The following is a 20,514-nucleotide window of genomic DNA, read 5'->3' as shown; positions in this document are numbered from 1 at the left end:
CACTGAGGTTAGGGTTAGGGTAAGGTTTAGGGTTAGGGTTAGGGTAAGGTTTAGGGTTAGGGTTAGGTAGAGAACTTTAAGGTTAAGGTTTAGGTTTTAGGTACCGGTGTCACTGAGGTTAGGGTTAGGGTTAGGGTTAAGTAGAGGACTTTAGGGTTAGGGTTAGGTTTTAGGTACCGGTGTCACTGAGGTTAGGTTTAGGCACCGGTGTCTCTGAGGTTAGGGTTAGGGTTAAGTAGAGGACTTTAGGGTTAGGGTTAGGTTTTAGGTACCGGTGTCTCTGAGGTTAGGGTTAGGGTTAGGGTTAAGTAGAGGACTTTAGGGTTAGGGTTAGGTTTTAGGTACCGGTTAGGTTTAGGCACTGGTGTCACTGTGGTCAGGGTTAGGTCAAAAGTTGAGGGGAATATTCTGTCTTGGGCTGTGTTAACCCACTGGCTACCGGAACCTGTTTCTATCTCACTGTTGGGGAAGCAACAAAAATGGGAGAAAACCACTATCTCAATAAATATTTAAATAAATATAGAAATATATATATAAGTGCTTATAAAAAGGGGGGGGGGAGAAAAAACAAAAGGTGCAGAATGTATATCCTCCCTACATGCAAAAGGACCAAATAAAGTAAGTAAATATATTCCTGTAAACCATATACACCACATCAAACCAAACCAATAAATAAATAAATAAATACAATAATTTCATAGCCAGTGTTTTCTAACCCTCTTTTATTTCATAAACCCACAGGTGATTTCCGCTGTCACTCCTAGATGTCCACATAAGATGCCTTTTAAACAACAGGTAAGTGGAGACTTTTATTCGTTTTAGGAACAGGCACAATTGAGGTTAGACTTTTATTGTGAAATTCCCTTGATTTCTAATTTAGGATAAGTTTTCCTTTTGAAGGCAAGTGAAGCCCCAGCTAAAACAAGAATACAATGATTGTGAAGGAGTATATTCATGTTGATCTACACTGCAACCTGCCGCCAAAAAGGACCCCCCGTCAAGGTATGACAAAAAATATATCGATTACAGGAAATGCACCAATGATGTACAATTAATTATGTACAATTAAAATAAATATACAATAAGTGCTTTTCATGCATAACCCTAACCCTAACCCTATCATGCAAAAGTGCCATACTGGTCCTACCAGATGTCAAAAATATTTTTTTCTTTGTAACATAGAAGAAATAGAAAGCCACACGATTTTCAAATTCATTTATTGGTCCATTCCCCCAGTCAATACATCTCTCCCCCTGATGTATATCTCTTAAACCTCAGAGGGAGCTCCAGCTACCATCTCCGAAACTGGACGCCAGATGAAGGCAAGGTGCCAGGTGGTTTAGAATTTCTCATTGGATCAATAGTCTTAATAACCTTAATCCAACGTCTTTCTGCCCTCTGTCGTTGCAGTTTTGACCAGTTTTTGTTAGTCTCTAAACCGAAAATTGTGACATTATCCACAGTGTGTCCCTGAAAGTGGGTATATAGCACCGTAGTTCTGTCCATTTTACCAATGTGATATAAGTGCTGTTTTAGTCTATCACCTGAGGAATTTTTGGTTTCACCAATATATATCTTCCGACACAGACTGCACCTAATCCCATAGACCACATTGGCCATTTCCAACCCCATGTTATGCCATATTGGAGCCCCCAACCCTGAAAAGGTGTTTTTAAGATACTTGAGTTTTAAAAGATATTTGTCATTACCCAGTGATTTTTTATTTTGTGTGAGACTAGAGTGAACCAGTATGTCTTTAAGGTTTTTATTTCTCCTATATGCTGATATCACTCTGAATTTCTCCAACGCCCCATTGGCCTGCTGAGCCTGTTGGAAGTGGGATTTAAGTTTGGAGCCGAGTCCCACCAAGCTCTGGGAATATGTTGCCACAAAAGGTATGATAGTACGGTTGTCAATCTCTTTATTATACCCTCCAGCATTTTCGAATATCTGTTTCACCTCAGTTTTTATTTCCCTCAGAAAACGTTTGGAGTAGCCCCGCGGCCCTAGAGCTCTAAAGAGCATTGCTGTGGCCTTCTCCACGTCTTCTGACAAGGTACAGATCCTATTGAAACGTATAAGTTGGGATTTTATCAACCCCCCTATATGTATATTTTGGGTGGCAACTAGATTTGTGCAAAAGAGCATGTCTGTCTGTTTCTTTAAAGAAAACTCTTGTTGCCAGTGATTTAGTTTCTCCCTCAAGCATAAAAAAACACTTGTGTATCTAAAAACTCTAGTTTCTCCTCCTGTATATTGTGTGTGATGGTAATTGCTGGATGGTGTGTATTTAAAACATCCAAAAATTCCTCAAACTCTAAAATGGAGTGCCCCCATATGCCAAAGATGTCATCAAGATATCTGCAATAGAGCAGTGGTAAGGTCTTACATTTAATAAACGCTGTTTCCTCCCAAAAGCACATGTACATGTTTGCAAAAGCTGGTGCGCCCAATCCAAGTTCTTTCCACCCCCCTTTGTTGTGTCCTGGACCAGCTCCCATTTGTCTCTATACCAAAAATACTGAAATTGTCCACTGCATGCAAGCCAAAATGCAAATACAATACAGTACTCTTGTTACCTTTAGCCATATGGTGTAGATGTTGCTTGAGTCTGACCTGTAGTGTATTCTTTGTTTCTCCTATGTAAATATTTTGGCACAATTTGCATTTAATTCCATAGATCAAGTTTACAGTGGACAATTCGATCCTCTGTCTTACGAGGAACCCCAGGCCCGAGAAGGCATTAACAATGTATTTGGGCCTCCCTAAAATATTAATCCAACTTATTAGGTGCATCTTTCGTCTGGAAGGCAGAGTGGACTGAGGTTTTTTTTTTTTTTCCATAGGCTGAGATTACTCTAAAAGCTACCAGCCCGTCCACAGCTTGTTGAGCTTCCCAGAAGTTAGACCTCAAGGTCCTGCTGAATCCGCCCAAGCTCCCAGAGTACGCTGTAACAAATGGTATCAAATTGGGTGTTTCTGCTGTCTTATTGTAACCCCTTTCACTGCCAAATAATTGACCGACCTCTGCTTTTATCCCCCTAAGGAAACGTTTGGAATATCCCCGTGGCCCCCAAGGCTCTAATGGTTATCGCCTCCTCCACGTGCTCAGGTAATGTACAGATTCTATTGAACCGGATCAGCTGAGATTTAATAATCCCTCTGAAAGTATGTTTTGGATGATAACTTGCCTTATGTAGCAGGGCACGCCTATCGGTCTCCTTGAAGAAGACTTTAGTGGCCACTGATTTAGTTAACTGCATCGCAGTGCTAGCTGTGCCACTAGAGATCCTGGTTCGTATCCAGGCTCTGATGTAGCCGGCCGCAACCGGGAGACCAATGGGGCGGCGCACAATTGGCCCAGCGTCGTCCAGGGTAGGGGAGGGAATGGCCGGCAGGGATGTAGCTCAGTTGGTAGAGCATGGCGTTTGCAACGCCAGGGTTGTGGGTTCGATTCCCTCGGGGGGCCAGTATGAAAATAAAAAAGAATAATGTATGCACTTAACTGTAAGTCGCTCTGGATAAGAGCGTCTGCTAAATGACGTAAATGTAAAAAATGTTAATGTTAACCCCTCAGAAAATACAAAGAAGACCTGAGTGTCCAAAAACTCAAGTTTTTCCCTTTGTATATTGTGGGAGGTTGTAATGGCAGGATGATGTGTATTGAGGGTTTCTAAAAAAACACTCAAAGTCCTTCATAGAACTCACCCAGATGCCAAAGATGTCATCCAAATACCTGAGATATAGAAAAGAAAGGATCTTACACTTAAGAAACAATGTCTCTTCCCAAAAACACATATATAAGTTGGCAAAGGCTGGAGCAAATGTCTTACCCATGGCAGTGTCATGGATCTGAAGATAAAACTTATAATTAAAATTGAAATCATTCCTTAAAAGACTCAACTCCAACAGATCTCAAATGTCCTTTTCCGGGCGCTGGGGGTCAGGGAACCTGTCAAAGGCCTGTTTGACCGCCCGCAGTCCCAAAGAGGTTTCAATGTTTTTATATAATGAGTTACAGTTTTTTCTGAATGCTTAAGCGCTAATCGTGATTCTTGTAGCACAATTTCTAAAACTATTAATACGTATAGCAAAACCACTCACTGAGTTTGCAAAACTAAAAGCACAAACACTGCTTTGCACTCAGTTTACAATTTTGTAACACACACTTTGCAAAACTGTAGGCACAATTCACTGCACAACACTCTTTTTGCAGAACTTTAAACACAACTCACTGCTTACACTCAATTACCAAATTTCCAACACACTCCTAGCAAAATTATACACATGTATGGCTATCATTAACACTATTTTGCCAACTGTCTGGCACACTTGCACATGTGAAAACTGTTGTAGATAATTAGTTCACTTTGCAATCAGCCTAAGCACTATAAATAAGCCACAGGTAAGCTGTCTGTGTGGAGTACAATGGAAGGAGCAGTAAGAGGGAGAAGAGTGAGAATCAGAGGAGGCCGAGGAGGCCGAGGGAGAGGACGTGGAGTTGAAGAAGTTGGAGGAAGAGGACGTGGAGTTGAAGAAGCGAGAGGGTTAGAGGAAGTTAGAGGAAGAGGACAAGGAGGAGCAAGAAGAGGACGAGGAGGGGAAAGAGGAAGGGTAAGAAGAGTAAGAAATAGAATAACTGATGACATCAGAGCAACAATAGTGGACCATGTCATCAACCATGGGATGACCCTGAGGGAAGCTGGCCAACGGGTTCAGCCTAATTTGAGCCGCTACACTGTGGCAAGCATCATTAGGACATTTCGAAATGAGAATCGGTAACTACTTTGTAGCACTGCCATACTCTAATGAGAAACACAACAGTACCATACATGCAAAAATACTGAAATTGTTACTTTACAGAATTCCTTTCGAGAGAAACACAGAACGTGTAAAGCAACTGCGATATGACTATGTGCAGGTAAGCTATAGTGTCATTGGTTCTGAATTTGGAAGTACATACCGTAGTGCTGTGCATGGGCCTGATGTGTTGCATTTGTTTTGTCTTGTCCAGAGAGTGATGGAACTAGAAGCAGATGCCATGGGACATGAGCTACTTTTTGTAGATGAGGCCGGTTTTAACCTCAGTAAAACCAGGAGACGTGGCAGGAACATTATTGGACACCGTGCCATCATCAATGTCCCAGGACAACGTGGTGGTAACATAACCATGTGTGCAGCTATAAGCCAAAATGGTGTTGTTCACCATCATGCAACCTTAGGCCCATACAACACTGCACACATTATTGCATTCCTGGACACCTTACATGACATGCTCACTGTTCAGAGACCAGAGCATACCCGATATGTCATCATATGGGACAATGTTAGTTTCCATAGGGCTGCTTTGGTCCGCAACTGGTTTACAGACCACCCATTCTTCATGGCACTCAACCTCCCTCCATACTCTCCATTCTTAAATCCCATCGAGGAGTTCTTCTCTGCCTGGCGCTGGAAAGTGTACGACCGTCATCCTCATCAACAGGTAGCCCTTTTACAGGCAATGGAGGAGGCATGTGGAGATATTTACCAGGCATCATGTCAGGCCTGGATACGGCATTCAAGGAGATATTTTCCCCGGTGCCTTGGACTGGAGGATATCGCATGCGATGTGGATGAAATGTTGTGGCCGGACCCAGAAAGACGACATGATGTAGGCTGATTGTTTTTCTTTTTTGTGTGAAATTACTATTTTGTGTTCTGACTTTGTCTTGGTTTTGATGAGTGTGAATAAACACCAATACTTGAAGTTTGGATCCTTGTATGTTTACATGACACTATGACAAAAGTATGACCTCAAATTGACATCTGTACACAGAGAAAGCAAAAGCCAGATGTGTTTTGTATTCATACCATCAGTGTGTAGTTGGCACATTGTGTGCTTAGTAGATGATGGCTTGTGTTTACTGTTTGATACGAAAACACCATTTTTAAGAAGGTGTGAAGAGTTAATCTAGCTGTGTTCGCTTTTGCAAGAGAACAACAATGTTTTGATAATTGGGTGAAAGGTTTTCTTATTTGTGTGTAGAGTTTTGCAAAAATAGCCAATAGTTACAAAAAATTTGCTTAACCAATCAGAAAAAACTGTAATATCTACTGAAAATAAGAACGCCCCTAGTGGTAATCCGAGACATTTAAGTTTGCCAACAAAATCATATGTGTCCTTAACATAAGAAGCATGCTTCTGGGATAGCGGATTGATAAAATTGTCGATATATTCAGCAATTCGATACGATTCCGATCCACAGTCACTAACAATTGTGCGGCCACTAGGGATCTGATGGGGCACAGACCTTCCAGAGGTTTAGGAATTTTTGGGAGAAGATAGAATTGTCTGGGTACCTCCGGACCCAACAGGTAAGTATATTGCTTTGAAGTAACTTATTTTCAAGCAATTCCAACAATATCATCTTAATCATGTTTTGAGTCTCAGATTGAATAGATCTAATGGGACATAATGTTTAACGTTATTCAATTACCTGTTGACTTCCAATAAATACTGTACTCTGTCCATGATTACAATCTGTGATCCTTTGTCCGCAGGTTTAATAACTATACTCTGATTAGGGTCAGGGCTAGGGTTAGGTTTAGGGTTAGGGTTAGGATCAGGGCAAGGGTCAGGGTTAGGGTTAGGGTTAGGGTCAGGGCTAGGGTCAGGGTTAGGGTCAGGGTTAGGGTTAGGGTTAGACCTAGGGTCAGGGTTAGCGTCAGGGTTAGGGTTAGGGTTAGCGTCAGGGTTAGGGTTAGCGTCAGGGTTAGGGTTAGGTTTAGGGTCAGGGTTAGGTTTAGGGTTAGGGTTAGCGTCAGGGTTAGGGTTAGGGTTAGCGTCAGGGTTAGGGTTAGCGTCAGGGTTAGGGTCAGGGTTAGGGTTAGATTAAGCATCAGGGTTAGGGTCAGGGTTATGGTTAGGGTTAGCGTCAGGGTTAGCGTCAGGGTTAGGGTCAGAGTTAGGGTTAGCGTCAGGGTTAGGGTTAGGGTTAGCGTCAGGGTTAGGGTTAGCGTCAGGGTTAGGGTCAGGGTTAGGGTCAGCGTCAGGGTTAGGGTTAGCATCAGGGTTAGGGTTAGCGTCAGGGTTAGCGTCAGGGTTAGGGTCAGGGTCAGGGTTAGGGTTAGGGTTAGCGTCAGGGTTAGGGTTAGCATCAGGGTTAGGGTTAGCGTTAGGGTTAGCGTCAGGGTTAGCGTCAGGGTTAGGGTTAGCATCAGGGTTAGGGTTAGCGTCAGGGTTAGCGTCAGGGTTAGGGTCAGGGTTAGGGTCAGGGTTAGCGTCAGGGTTAGCGTCAGGGTTAGGGTTAGGGTTAGGGTCAGGGTTAGCGTCAGGGTTAGGGTCAGGGTTAGGGTTAGCGTCAGGGTTAGGGTCAGGGTTAGGGTCAGGGTTAAGGTTAGGGTTAGCATCAGGGTTAGCGTCAAGGTTAGGGTCAGGGTTAGCGTCAGGGTTAGTGTTAGGGTTAGGGTCAGGGTTAGGGTCAGGGTTAGGGTTAGCGTCAGGGTTAGGGTCAGGGTTAGGGTTAGCGTCAGGGTTAGGGTCAGGGTTAAGGTTAGGGTTAGGGTCAGGGTTAGGGTCAGGGTTAGGGTTAGGGTTAGCGTCAGGGTTAGCGTCAGGGTTAGCGTCAGGGTTAGGGTCAGGGTTAGGGTTAGGGTTAGGGTTAGCGTCAGGGTTAGGGTCAGGGTTAGGGTCAGGGTTAGGGTCAGGGTTAGGGTTAGGGTTAGCGTCAGGGTTAGGGTCAGGGTTAGGGTCAGGGTTAGGGTCAGGGTTAGCGTCAGGGTTAGCGTCAGGGTTAGGGTTAGGGACATTTCTCTTTCTTCTTCCCCCTGTATAGATGGCGTGTTGGCACCTGGAGGGGAGCAGCCAAACACTCAATCCTATGCAGTGGAAGAAATGTGATTGGTCAGAGAGCAACCGTGGATGTTATTGAGAATGTCATATCAGTTATACAGCCCTACCATCTTTCAACATGGACAAGAAAACATGGAGTTGCCTGAGAATATTCATTCAGGTAGCCAGCTGGCTGACTCTTGGATCCTGCTGTGTGACATTGATTAGCTAGCAGTTAGCCCAGACGTCTGATGACAGGGGATAGGGTGGCTCTGTCAGGGGGAAGAGAGACTGATGACAGGGGATAGGGTGGCTCTGTCAGGGGGAAGAGAGACTGATGACAGGGGATAGGGTGGCTCTGTCAGGGGGAAGAGAGACGACTGATGACAGGGGATAGGGTGGCTCTGTCAGGGGGAAGAGAGACGACTGATGACAGGGGATAGGGTGGCTCTGTCAGGGGGAAGAGAGACGACTGATGACAGGGGATAGGGTGGCTCTGTCAGGGGGAAGAGAGACGACTGATGACAGGGGATAGGGTGGCTCTGTCAGGGGGAAGAGAGACGACTGATGACAGGGGATAGGGTGGCTCTGTCAGGGGGAAGAGAGACGACTGATGACAGGGGATAGGGTGGCTCTGTCAGGGGGAAGAGAGACTGATGACAGGGGATAGGGTGGCTCTGTCAGGGGGAAGAGAGACGACTGATGACAGGGGATAGGGTGGCTCTGTCAGGGGGAAGAGAGACGACTGATGACAGGGGATAGGGTGGCTCTGTCAGGGGGAAGAGAGACTGATGACAGGGGATAGGGTGGCTCTGTCAGGGGGAAGAGAGACGACTGATGACAGGGAATAGGGTGGCTCTGTCAGGGGCAAGAGAGACATCCAGGTGTGGAAAGCTCTTAGAGATTTGTATTTCATTATCAGTACATTTGCAAATATGTCTACAAACATGTTTTCACGTTGTCATTACGGGGTATTGTCTGTAGATTTGTGAGAGAAAAACAATCCATTTAATCCATTTTGAATTCAGGCTGTGACACAACAAAATGTGGAATAAGTCAAGGGGTGTGGATACTTTCTGAAGGCACTGTAGCTGTGCGTATACTATGTGTGTTGAGATGAATGTAATGAAAGTGTTTTAATGAGATGCTGGTCTTTTTCTGGGAAGGCAGCGCAGGGTGGAGACTGTAGACAGGAGGTTTGTGGTCTGGCCCAGGAAGGGAACTACGCTCGCAGGCCTTGCTACCCAGTGGTGTGTGTGTGTGTGTGTGTGTGTGTGTGTATGTGTGTGTGTGTATGTGTGTGTGTGTGTGTGTGTGTGTGTGTGTGTGTGTGTGTGTCCCTGCCGGGGTAATGGAAACCGGGTGTTCTCTCAATAGAACTACACAATACACACACACACACACACACACACACACACACACTAAACCCTGACACACACATTTATATACCAACATATTCCATTCATACACGCACACACACACACACACGCACACATACATACACAAATACACTACCAGTCAAAAGTTTGGACACACCTACTCATTCCAGGGTTTTTCTTTATTTTTGACTATTTTCTACATTGTAGAATAATAGTGAAGACATCAAAACTATGAAATAACACATATGGAATCATGTAGTAATCAAAAAAAGTGTTAAACAAATATATTTTATATTTGAGATTCTTCAAAGAGCCACCGTTTGCCTTGATGACAGCTTTGCACACTCTTGGCATTCTCTCAACCAGTTTCATGAGGTAGTAACCTGGAATGCATTTCAATTAACAGGTGTGCCTTAAAAGTTAATTTGTGGAATTTCTTTCCTTCTTAATGCGTTTGAGCCAATCAGTTGTGTTGTGACATGGTAGGGGTGGTATACAGAAGATAGCCCTATTTGGTAAAAGGCCAAGTCCATATTATGGGAAGAACAGCTCAAATAAGCAAAGAGAAACGACAGTCCATCATTACTTTAAGACATGAAGGTCAGTCAATACGGAACATTTCAAGAACTTTGAAAGTTTCTTCAAGTGCAGTCGCAAAAACCATCAAGTGCTATGATGAAACTGGCTCTCATGAGGACCGCCACAGGAATGGAAGACCCAGAGTTACCTCTGCTGCAGAGGATAAGTTAATTAGAGTTCAAGTAACAGACACATCTCAACATCAACTGTTCAGAGGAGACTGTGTGAATCAGGCCTTCATGGTCAAATTGCTGCAAAGCAACCACTACTAAAGGACACCAATAAGAAGAAGAGACTTGCTTGGGCCAAGAAACACGAGCAATGGACATTAGACCGGTGGAAATTTGTCCAACTTGGAGATTTTTGGTTCCAACCAATGATGATCTCCACATGTGTGGTTCCCACTGTAAAGCATGGAGGAGGAGGTGTTATGGTGTGGGGGTGCTTTGCTGGTGACACTGTCTATGATTTATTTAGAATTCAAGGCACACTTAACCAGCATGGCTACCACAGCATTCTGCAGCGATACGCCGTCCCATCTGGTTTGGGCTTAGTGTGACTATCATTTGTTTTTCAACAGGACAATGACCCAACACACCTCCAGGCTGTGTAAGGACTATTTGACCAATAAGGAGAGTGATGGAGTGCTGCATCAGATGACCTGGCCTCCACATTCACCCGACCTCAACCCAATTGAGATGGTTTTGGATGATTCGGACCGCAGAGTGAAGGAAAAGCAGCCAACAAGTGCTCAGCATATGTGGGAACTCCTTCAAGACTGTTGGAAAAGCATTCCAGGTGAAGCTGGTTGAGAGAATGCCATGAGTGTGCAAAGCTGTCATCAAGGCAAAGTGTGGCTATTTGAAGAATCTAAACTCTAAAATATATTTTGATTTGTTTAACACTTTTTTGGTTACTACATGATTCCATAAGTGTTATTTCATGGTTTTGATGTCTTCGCTATTATCCTACAATGTAAAAAATAGTAAAAATAAAGAAAAACCTTTGAATGAGTAGGTGTGTCCAAACATTTGACTGGTAGTATATATACAACGCAAACAACACATACTTTATAGACAATAGCGCAAACATTTCTGCTTACAATCTACAAAGCCCAGAGAATGCAATCACACACACACGCAGGGATACACTCACACACGCACGGTCGCACACACATACTCACACACACACTAACTAACAGACCACCCTGGGCTACCAGACCACCCTGGGCTAACAGACCACCCTGGGCTAACAGACCACCCTGGGTATCCACTAACACCAGTGAACTAGGCAGAGAGCAGGGTAGAGGGAAGGAGAGGACTGCCTGTTCCATTAGAGGTTGACGTCATCTTTCCATACAACCATTTCAAATGATCAGATTATAATAATAATATGCCATTTAGCAGACGCTTTTATCCAAAGCGATTTACAGTCATGTGTGCATAAATTTTTACGTATGGGTGGTCCCGGGGATCAAACCCACTACCCTGGCGTTACAAGCGCCGTGCTCTACCAGCTGAGCTACAGAGGATTATATCAAACTCTTTCTCTCTCTGTTCTGTTAGCAGTTAAGAATAGATAAATCTATATTGCGTCCCAAATGAAACACTATTCCCTGTATACATTACATTACATTTTAGTCATTTAGCAGACGCTCTTATCCAGAGCGACTTACAGTTAGTGAATACATCTTTTTTATTTATTTTTTATTTTTTTATACTGGCCCCCCGTGGGAATCGAACCCACAACCCTGGTGTTGCAAACGCCATGCTCTATCAACTGAGCTACATCCCTGCCGGCCATTCCCTCCCCTACCCTGGACGACGCTGGGCCAATTGTGCGCCGCCCATTAGTCTCCCGGTCGCGGCCGGCTGCGACAGAGCCTGGATTCGAACCAGGATCTCTAGTGGCACAGTTAGCACTGCGATGCAGTGCCTTAGACCACTGCGCCACTCAGGAGTATAGTGCACCACTTTTGACCAGGCTAATACAGAAGTAGTGCACTATGTAGGGAATAGGGTTCCATTCTCTGGTCTAAAGTAGTGCACTATATAGGGAATAGGGTGCCATTCTCTGGTCTAAAGTAGTGCACTATATAGGGAATAGGGTGCCATTCTCTGGTCTAAAGTAGTGCACTATATAGGGAATAGGGTGCCATTCTCTGGTCTAAAGTAGTGGACTATGTAGGGAATAGGGTGCCATTCTCTGGTCTAAAGTAGTGCACTATACAGGGAATAGGGTGCCATTCTCTGGTCTAAAGTAGTGCACTATGTAGGGAATAGGGTGCCATTCTCTGGTCTAAAGTAGTGCACTATATAGGGAATAGGGTACCATTCTCTGGTCTAAAGTAGTGCACTATGTAGGGAATAGGGTGCCATTCTCTGGTCTAAAGTAGTGCACTATATAGGGAATAGGGTACCATTCTCTGGTCTAAAGTAGTGAACTATATAGGGAATAGGGTGCCATTCTTTGGTCTAAAGTAGTGCACTATATAGGGAATAGGGTGCCATTCTCTGGTCTAAAGTAGTGCACTATATAGGGAATAGGGTGCCATTCTCTGGTCTAAAGTAGTGCACTATATAGGGAATAGGGTGCCATTCTTTGGTCTAAAGTAGTGCACTATATAGGGAATAGGGTGCCATTCTCTGGTCTAAAGTAGTGCACTATATAGGGAATAGGGTGCCATTCTCTGGTCTAAAGTAGTGCACTATATAGGGAATAGGGTGCCATTCTCTGGTCTAAAGTAGTGCACTATATAGGGAATAGGGTGCCATTCTCTGGTCTAAAGTAGTGCACTATATAGGGAATAGGGTGCCATTCTCTGGTCTAAAGTAGTGCACTATATAGGGAATAGGGTGCCATTCTCTGGTCTAAAGTAGTGCACTATATAGGGAATAGGGTGCTATTCTCTGGTCTAAAGTAGTGCACTATGTATGGAATAGGGTGCCATTCTCTGGTCTAAAGTAGTGCACTATATAGGGAATAGGGTGCCATTCTCTGGTCTAAAGTAGTGCACTATATAGGGAATAGGGTGCCATTCTCTGGTCTAAAGTAGTGCACTATGTAGGGAATAGGGTGCCATTCTCTGGTCTAAAGTAGTGCACTATATAGGGAATAGGGTGCCATTCTCTGGTCTAAAGTAGTGCACTATATAGGGAATAGGGTGCCGTTCTCTGGTCTAAAGTAGTGCACTATATAGGGAATAGGGTGCCGTTCTCTGGTCTAAAGTAGTGCACTATATAGGGAATAGGGTGCCGTTCTCTGGTCTAAAGTAGTGCACTATATAGGGAATAGGGTGCCGTTCTCTGGTCTAAAGTAGTGCACTATATAGGGAATAGGGTGCCATTCTCTGGTCTAAAGTAGTGCACTATATAGGGAATAGGGTGCCATTCTCTGGTCTAAAGTAGTGCACTATATAGGGAATAGGGTGCCATTCTCTGGTCTAAAGTAGTGCACTATATAGGGAATAGGGTGCCATTCTCTGGTCTAAAGTAGTGCACTATATAGGGAATAGGGTGCTATTCTCTGGTCTAAAGTAGTGCACTATGTAGGGAATAGGGTGCCATTCTCTGGTCTAAAGTAGTGGACTATGTAGGGAATAGGGTGCCATTCTCTGGTCTAAAGTAGTGCACTATACAGGGAATAGGGTGCCATTCTCTGGTCTAAAGTAGTGCACTATATAGGGAATAGGGTGCCATTCTCTGGTCTAAAGTAGTGCACTATATAGGGAATAGGGTGCCATTCTCTGGTCTAAAGTAGTGCACTATACAGGGAATAGGGTGCCATTCTCTGGTCTAAAGTAGTGCACTATGTAGGGAATAGGGTGCCATTCTCTGGTCTAAAGTAGTGCACTATGTAGGGAATAGGGTGCCATTCTCTGGTCTAAAGTAGTGGACTATGTAGGGAATAGGGTGCCATTCTCTGGTCTAAAGTAGTGCACTATACAGGGAATAGGGTGCCATTCTCTGGTCTAAAGTAGTGCACTATATAGGGAATAGGGTGCCATTCTCTGGTCTAAAGTAGTGCACTATATAGGGAATAGGGTGCCATTCTCTGGTCAAAAGTAGTGCACTATATAGGGAATAGGGTGCCATTCTCTGGTCTAAAGTAGTGCACTATATAGGGAATAGGGTGCCATTCTCTGGTCTAAAGTAGTGCACTATATAGGGAATAGGGTGCCATTCTCTGGTCTAATGTAGTGCACTACATAGGGAATAGGGTGCCATTCTCTGGTCTAAAGTAGTGCACTATATAGGGAATAGGGTGCCATTCTCTGGTCTAAAGTAGTGCACTATATAGGGAATAGGGTGGCATTTGGGATGCATCCCTGGACTGGCTTCAGAATGGAGGACCTTACATAGAGGACTGAGGGATATTACACGGAGGACTGTCATTACTATTACATGAAGGACTGATTTGAAGGGATATTACATGAAGGACTGTCATTACTATTACATGAAGGACTGATTTGAAGGGATATTACATGAAGGACTGATTTGAAGGGATATTACATGAAGGACTGATTTGAAGGGATATTACATGAAGGACTGATTTGAAGGGATATTACATGAAGGACTGATTTGAAGGGATATTACATGAAGGACTGATTTGAAGGGATATTACATGAAGGACTGATTTGAAGGGATATTACATGAAGGACTGATTTGAAGGGATATTACATGGAGGAACTGACTGACGCACAAGGGACTCATTTGTCCTTTGGTCTGAAGTCCAAATTGGAGATTTTTGGTTCCAACCAATGATGATCTCCACATGTGTAGTTCCCACCGTAAAGCATGAAGGAGGAGGTGTTATGGTGTGGGGGTGCTTTGCTGGTGACACTGTCTATGATTTATTTAGAATTCAAGGCACACTTAACCAGCATGGCTACCACAGCATTCTGCAGCGATACGCCATCCCATCTGGTTTGGGCTTAGTGGGACTATTATTTGTTTTGTTTTGTTTATGGTGGTGGAAAACGCTGTCTCAGGCGCCGCTCCATAATCTCCCATAAGTGTTGAATTGGGTTGAGATCTGGTGACTGAGACACACACCAGTACACTCTAAACCCCCTCTGCTCTTTTGAGACTCCTCTTTCAAAGTCACTAAGATCTTTTCTTCTAGCCATGGTAGCCAAAATAATGGGCAACTGGACATTTTTATACGTGACCCTAAGCATGATGGGATGTTACAGAATAGAGCTAAGAGGAAAACCTGGTTGTCTGCTTTCCACCAGACACTGGGAGACAAAATCCCCTTTCAGCAGGACAATAACCTAAAACACAAGGCCAAATATACACTGGAGTTGCTTACCACGACATCATTGAATGTTCCTGAGTGGCCTAGTTACAGTTTTGACTTAAATCGGCTTGAAAATCTATGGCAAGACGTGAAAATGGCTGTCTAGCAATGATCAACAACCAACTTGACAGAGCTTGAAGAATTTTAAGAAGAATAATGTGCAAATATTGTACAGTCCAGGTGTGATAAACTGTTAGAAAGACTCACAGCTGTAATCGCTGCCAGAGGTGATTCTAACATGTATTGACTCAGGGGGTTGAATACTTATCTAATCAAAATATATTAGCGTTGTATTTTTCAGTCATTTTTTAAACAAAGGTTCGACTTTTTCTTTCACGTCGACATTTAGAGTATTTTTGTGTAGATCGTTGACAAAAAAAATAAAATAATCCATTTCAAGCCCACTTTGTAACGCAACAAAATGTGTGCGAATACTTTCTGAAGGCCTTGTATTGGTCAGTCTTTAGCCGGGGGCAGATCACCATCTAGTGTTGAAGACAGGGTAGTGGACTTGTTTCAACATGCCCATCCTGCCTTTCCCGTCTTCAACATGCAATCCTGCCTTTCCCGTCTTGACGTTATCAGCGGGCCCAAAAACAACTCCTCTAACTCTAGACACTTGATCTGAAACATTTGGATGGGTCTAAGCAATAAGGAGGTACCGCCATCTTGCCATCTGATAGACTAGGTGGAATCTTCGCCCCGTTGTTTATTAGTTTTATGTATGCTTCAAAGAGCATAGGGGATTGGTGCAGGAGGGTTGATTTGGGGTTAGGCGCTGGAGTGCATCCTTCCTTCCTCGCTTTCCTGGATGTGATCTGAGATTAGCAGACCACTGATCTGTAGATGGTCGATGAAAATTAGGGAAAGGCTTCCACCAATTCAACCGTGTCACATCACCTGATTGATTACTTCTATGGCTGAACGAATATCTATTTTGCATTTCTAAAATCTTCTAATAGGACCCAAACGTGTGTCGGTCTCTGTTCCTGAACTACTCCGAACTGTGTTCCAGTGCATCCAGGTGAAATTAATAGTAATAACTGTTATTTAGAAAATGATATTTGCTTTGTAGGTGTAGAATTTTCATAGGATATGATACCTCTTTCCTTGTTGTAGTAAACTTGAGTTATATATTTTACAAAAGGCTATTATAGGCCTACTTGCTGCGAGTGGTCTTGCCAGGGCACAATTCCGATATTCCCCCCCTCGGCCCAAACGTGCACTCGTTCACTCCCCCACAAGGATTTAAAAGCATTGGATTGGTGAGGAAATATAATCCAATCCACAACGTTTCTATCCTTGAGGGGGCGTGCCAACAACGACTGCATGCTTCCGTGAGAAGAGAACGGGCTCTGGACGTCACGAAAACCCTCTCCCTCACGGTTCTGGTTTAGGATAAATAAATACTGTCCCAGAGCTCTATGGACCCTGGTCAAAACTAAGTCGCTTTGGATAAAAGCGTCTGCTAAATGGCATATTATTATTATTACATGTACTGAATTCATAAACAAATAAATCAGATCTTGACAATCAGAAAGATCAACTCATCAAATGTGGGTTTATTTTCAAAGTGTATGAGGACAACGCTAAATGTGCATATATGGTAAATCGTGTGTTCTAAACCTTTTAAATGTGCATATATGGTAATCGTGTGTTCTAAATATTTTTAAACTGTGCAACTAGTCACGCTACAGTATATACAGACGTGGTGTAGCTCTCTCTCTGATGGTAGCTTGATGATAGGCAAGTGATACTGTATAACAGTAAATCTAGTCGGACTTCTGCTGTTTGGTCTGAACAGCCCCCATTCAGACTGCTTGTCAAGTCAAAGGTTGGGGCTCAATTCCAGAACTAATATGAAAACTCCCAATTCTAATTTCCAATTTTCCACCATAGTTTCTCAAGGAGAGAAACGTGAATGTTATTTTACCTCTGGAATTGACATGGAGCCTTGCTCTCTATCAAAGGCTCAATACTTTGGTATATAACCTGTATCAAATGCAGAATGGTGACTCTGGTTACCTCTTGTAAATGTGTAATATCAATCAATCAATCAGTACAATTAAACATCCATTTAAAAACATCCACATGTAGAAGAATATTACAGAACAACACATTTTATGCAGATAATATTTTTTTTTTCTTCTTTAAAATTCAGTAAGGTTAAACAAAAACACTTAAATGTTACAGATATTCAACAAAGTAAAAGTGAAATAGTTATAATAATTTTAGAGAACCCCCTGTCTGTCTAAATAGCAACAATGTTGTTTTTTTTCCCGTTGAAAAATATACTCGTCATAGTCGTTGAAGTAGATAGTGAAGTAAAGTTAACATGTACATGATTTTTACATGAAGTGGGAAATAAAATAAAACATACATAAGTAGTTCAACAAAATACAATTCAACAGGATCATATTAGTGTCATTACAGTAATGGACATGTTATGATCCCCCCCCTCCCTCCCTCCCCCCCCCCCCCCTCCCTCCTCGGCCATGGGATATTACACATCACAGGCCCTGTAGTCGTGTGTGTGTGTGTGTGTGTTTACGGATGTTTTGTGTGTGACAATGTGCACGCATGAGTGTGTGTGTATATCCGTGTGTGTCTGTGATTGTGAGTCTGTCACTGTGTATATATGCATGTTGTGTGTGTGTGTGTGTCTGTGATTGTGAGTCTGTCACTGTGTATATATATGCATGTGTGTGTGTGTGTGTGTCTGTGATTGTGAGTCTGTCACTGTGTATATATATGCATGTGTGTGTGTGTGTGTGTCTGTGATTGTGAGTCTGTCACTGTGTATATATATGCATGTGTGTGTGTGTGTGTGTCCCTCCTTACGAGTGAGGCCCAGCCTCTAACTTCCAGTCCCTCTGGCTCTGCGTGTCGGTGTCTCCCTGGATGCTGCCCGGGGTTGCGGCGGCGGCCGGGGACAGCGCTCTGCGCTGGCTGTGCATCGTGTTCCAGTGGCGCTTCAGGTCCGACGCTTTGATGAACGCCTTGTCACAGGAGCCGCAGTTGAAGGGCCTCTCCCCTCGGTGTTGCCGCTCGTGGTCTCGCAGGTGGGACTTGTGCTTGAAGGCCTTTTCACACATCTGGCATCCGAAGGGCCTCTCGTTGCTGTGGACCCTCTCGTGGCGCTTCAAGTCGGGCCCTCGTATGAAGGCCTTGCCACAGACCAGGCAGCGGTGCGGCTTGAAGCCCGTGTGGATCTTCAGGTGCTCTTTGAGGTGGGCCTGGGTGGTGAAGGTTTTGGGGCACACCTCGCAGGCGAACGGACGGTGGGCCAGGTGGGACTTGTCTTTCTTGGGGCCGTCTCCGCCTGGTTTCATGCCTGGGTGGATGCCGTCAGAGCGATGGCCATACAGCAGGTAGTCAAGCTTCATATCGCTGGAGGAGGAGGAAGAGGAGGTCCAGCCGTGGGCGCTGTGGGGGTCTTTGGACATGTTACCTCCGAAGTGAGGGGGGACTCCGTGAGGCCCCCCAGAGCCCATGGCCTCCATCCCTCCATCGTAGAAGCTGTTCTTCCTCACCTCCTCCATTGCCAGTTCTTTCAAAATGGCGTCCTGGGCCCTCATACCGTCCCCCGGCGCCTGGTTCTCACGACTCGGCTTCATGTTGGGCTCACGCTTCTGTGAACACAGGTTGTCGAGGAAGGCGATCCCCAGGACCTGGCCGGATGACATCATGAGGTTGATGTCCTTTTTGCGGACGGCGAGCCTGGCAGTGTACATGTAGTTGAGGACTTCCTCGAAGATGTCGGAACGGATGAAGTCGAGCTCCACGATGGAGTTGTCCACGTCGTTCTGTTTTTTAAACAGCTTCTTGAAGTAGATGCTGCAGGCGGCCAGGACACAGCGGTGAGCTCTGAACTCAACGTTTTCAACCACAACCACGACGTCACAGTGGTCCCCTTCCATCCTCTGCTGGTTCAACATTTTCAGGAAGCTCGTCTTGTGGTCGTAGTCGATGTATTTCAGGAATTCACCCATGATTGCAGGTTTATTTAGAGATATTTTATCTGTTGAAAAAAGTCAAAGTGTTCAAGGGTAATTGAAAAAATGTGTCTAGTGGGTTTTACAGTAAAGTGGGCAGTTATGTTGGGTTTCGAGCGTTAACCCAACTGCTGTGTCTAACGTCAACAATAGCAGTGTTGTTAATTAATGTAGATTAGTTAGCACACGGCAGCCAATCGCATCGGTCTCGGTCGTTGTTGCTTCTTGTATTTTAACCGGCAGGTCAAATCAACGGTGAGAGAATCCACAGCTGAGCTTCGACACAATAACAGAATGCGGTCACAATGCCAAGTCAGTCAAGCAGAAATCCGATGGAAAAATACACGACGAAGTGTCGATAAATACAAGTATCCACAATAAAATGTCATGCCCTAACAAATGGCTACAGTGATGTTTCACATCCAGAGGTGAAAAAGCTGTATTTCTGCGACTATAGGATTACAAACGCCCTTGCGTGCCAGTTGTTTCTGCTGATACTGCTAACCTTTACAATGTTTCACATTTCAGTGCGCCCAGCCATTTTGCTCAGCAAGCCTCCATTTGAAGGTTTTCCGTAACTTTATCCACTTTAGAACACAAAAAAACTGAACACTTCACATTGGTCGACGTGTCGATTAAACGTGTAAATATACGATTTTCCCTTTCGAGAATAACAAATTGTCAAGTGAAAAATAGCAATACACGAAGCACGATTCCTTTCTGGTGTTGTCACGCAAGGCTGCAGTCGACGACGCAGGAGTTACTGCTACATGGGATACAGTTTATGTCAAATTGACGTCAGAAGTAAAAAATAATTGCATTTTAGCTAACCGTAACCAAACCCTTTTCCTAACCTTAACCGAATTATCCTAACCTGTTACGTTAATTATCCTAACCTGCTGGGTAAATTGTACTAACCTGTTACGAGAAATTCGGACATAAACTGTATCCCGTCTAGAAAAAGCCCAACGGCAGGAGCCTTGCCTAGACTTTCTTCCTCTTCCTCCTCTGGTTGTGGTCGTCAGCGCGCAGAGTGGGTGACGCTAGAGTTGCTGCCATCTATAGGACTGGAGGTTAATTACAGCAGGACAGCCAGCCTCTAGTCTACTGTACTATAGTGATGGATAATACCCTGATATAACCCCGTTTAGATCATTATGTAATGTAATTTCAAGTATCTTCTTATTCAGGACACTATGTGGCTTGGGCTCCCTGATTTACTCCCAAAAATACCAAGATGGCGCCGTTGGACCCGAGGTTGAGATGGCAGAAACAGAACCGTTGTTTGAGGATGAAAGAGCGTCAAGTACAGTTAGAAAGAAAGACGAGTGGACAACAGTGAAGTCCAAGAATGGAACAAAAAGGTTGTGGAAAATGAATCTGATGAATCGTTGCTTGTTGGAGTAACGTTTTTTGGATGAGGATGTTCATTTGGAAAACCCTTTTG

General features: G+C 44.1%; 1 protein-coding gene across 1 annotated transcript; it reads right to left on the bottom strand.

Annotated features, from left to right (window-relative positions):
- Positions 1-16,614: 16,614 nt before the first annotated feature.
- Positions 16,615-20,055, bottom strand: LOC311147171 (zinc finger and BTB domain-containing protein 14-like). The gene is made up of 2 exons (XM_084183814.1): positions 19,986-20,055; positions 16,615-19,093 (listed from the first exon to the last, which is right to left on the bottom strand). The coding sequence occupies exons 1-2, from the start codon at positions 20,005-20,007 to the stop codon at positions 17,910-17,912; spliced, it is 1,206 nt and encodes a 401-aa protein (XP_084039940.1). The 5' UTR covers positions 20,008-20,055; the 3' UTR covers positions 16,615-17,909.
- Positions 20,056-20,514: the final 459 nt, after the last annotated feature.

Source organism: Coregonus lavaretus, assembly GCF_964263955.1.
Source record: "Coregonus lavaretus genome assembly, chromosome: 19".
NCBI lineage: Eukaryota > Metazoa > Chordata > Actinopteri > Salmoniformes > Salmonidae > Coregonus > Coregonus lavaretus.
The sequence above is the reverse complement of the archived record's forward strand: the minus strand, read 5'-3'. Positions and strand labels throughout refer to the sequence as shown.

What these genes read in the sequence shown, in the direction of transcription:
- LOC311147171 (XM_084183814.1), bottom strand. Translation starts at nt 20,007, where the DNA reads ATGTCCGAATTTCTCGTAACAG. An exon ending in GTCCGAATTTCTCGTAACAG is followed by an intron (nt 19,094 to 19,985) that starts GTTAGTACAATT and finishes TTTTTTCAACAG; the next exon opens with ATAAAATATCTCTAAATAAA.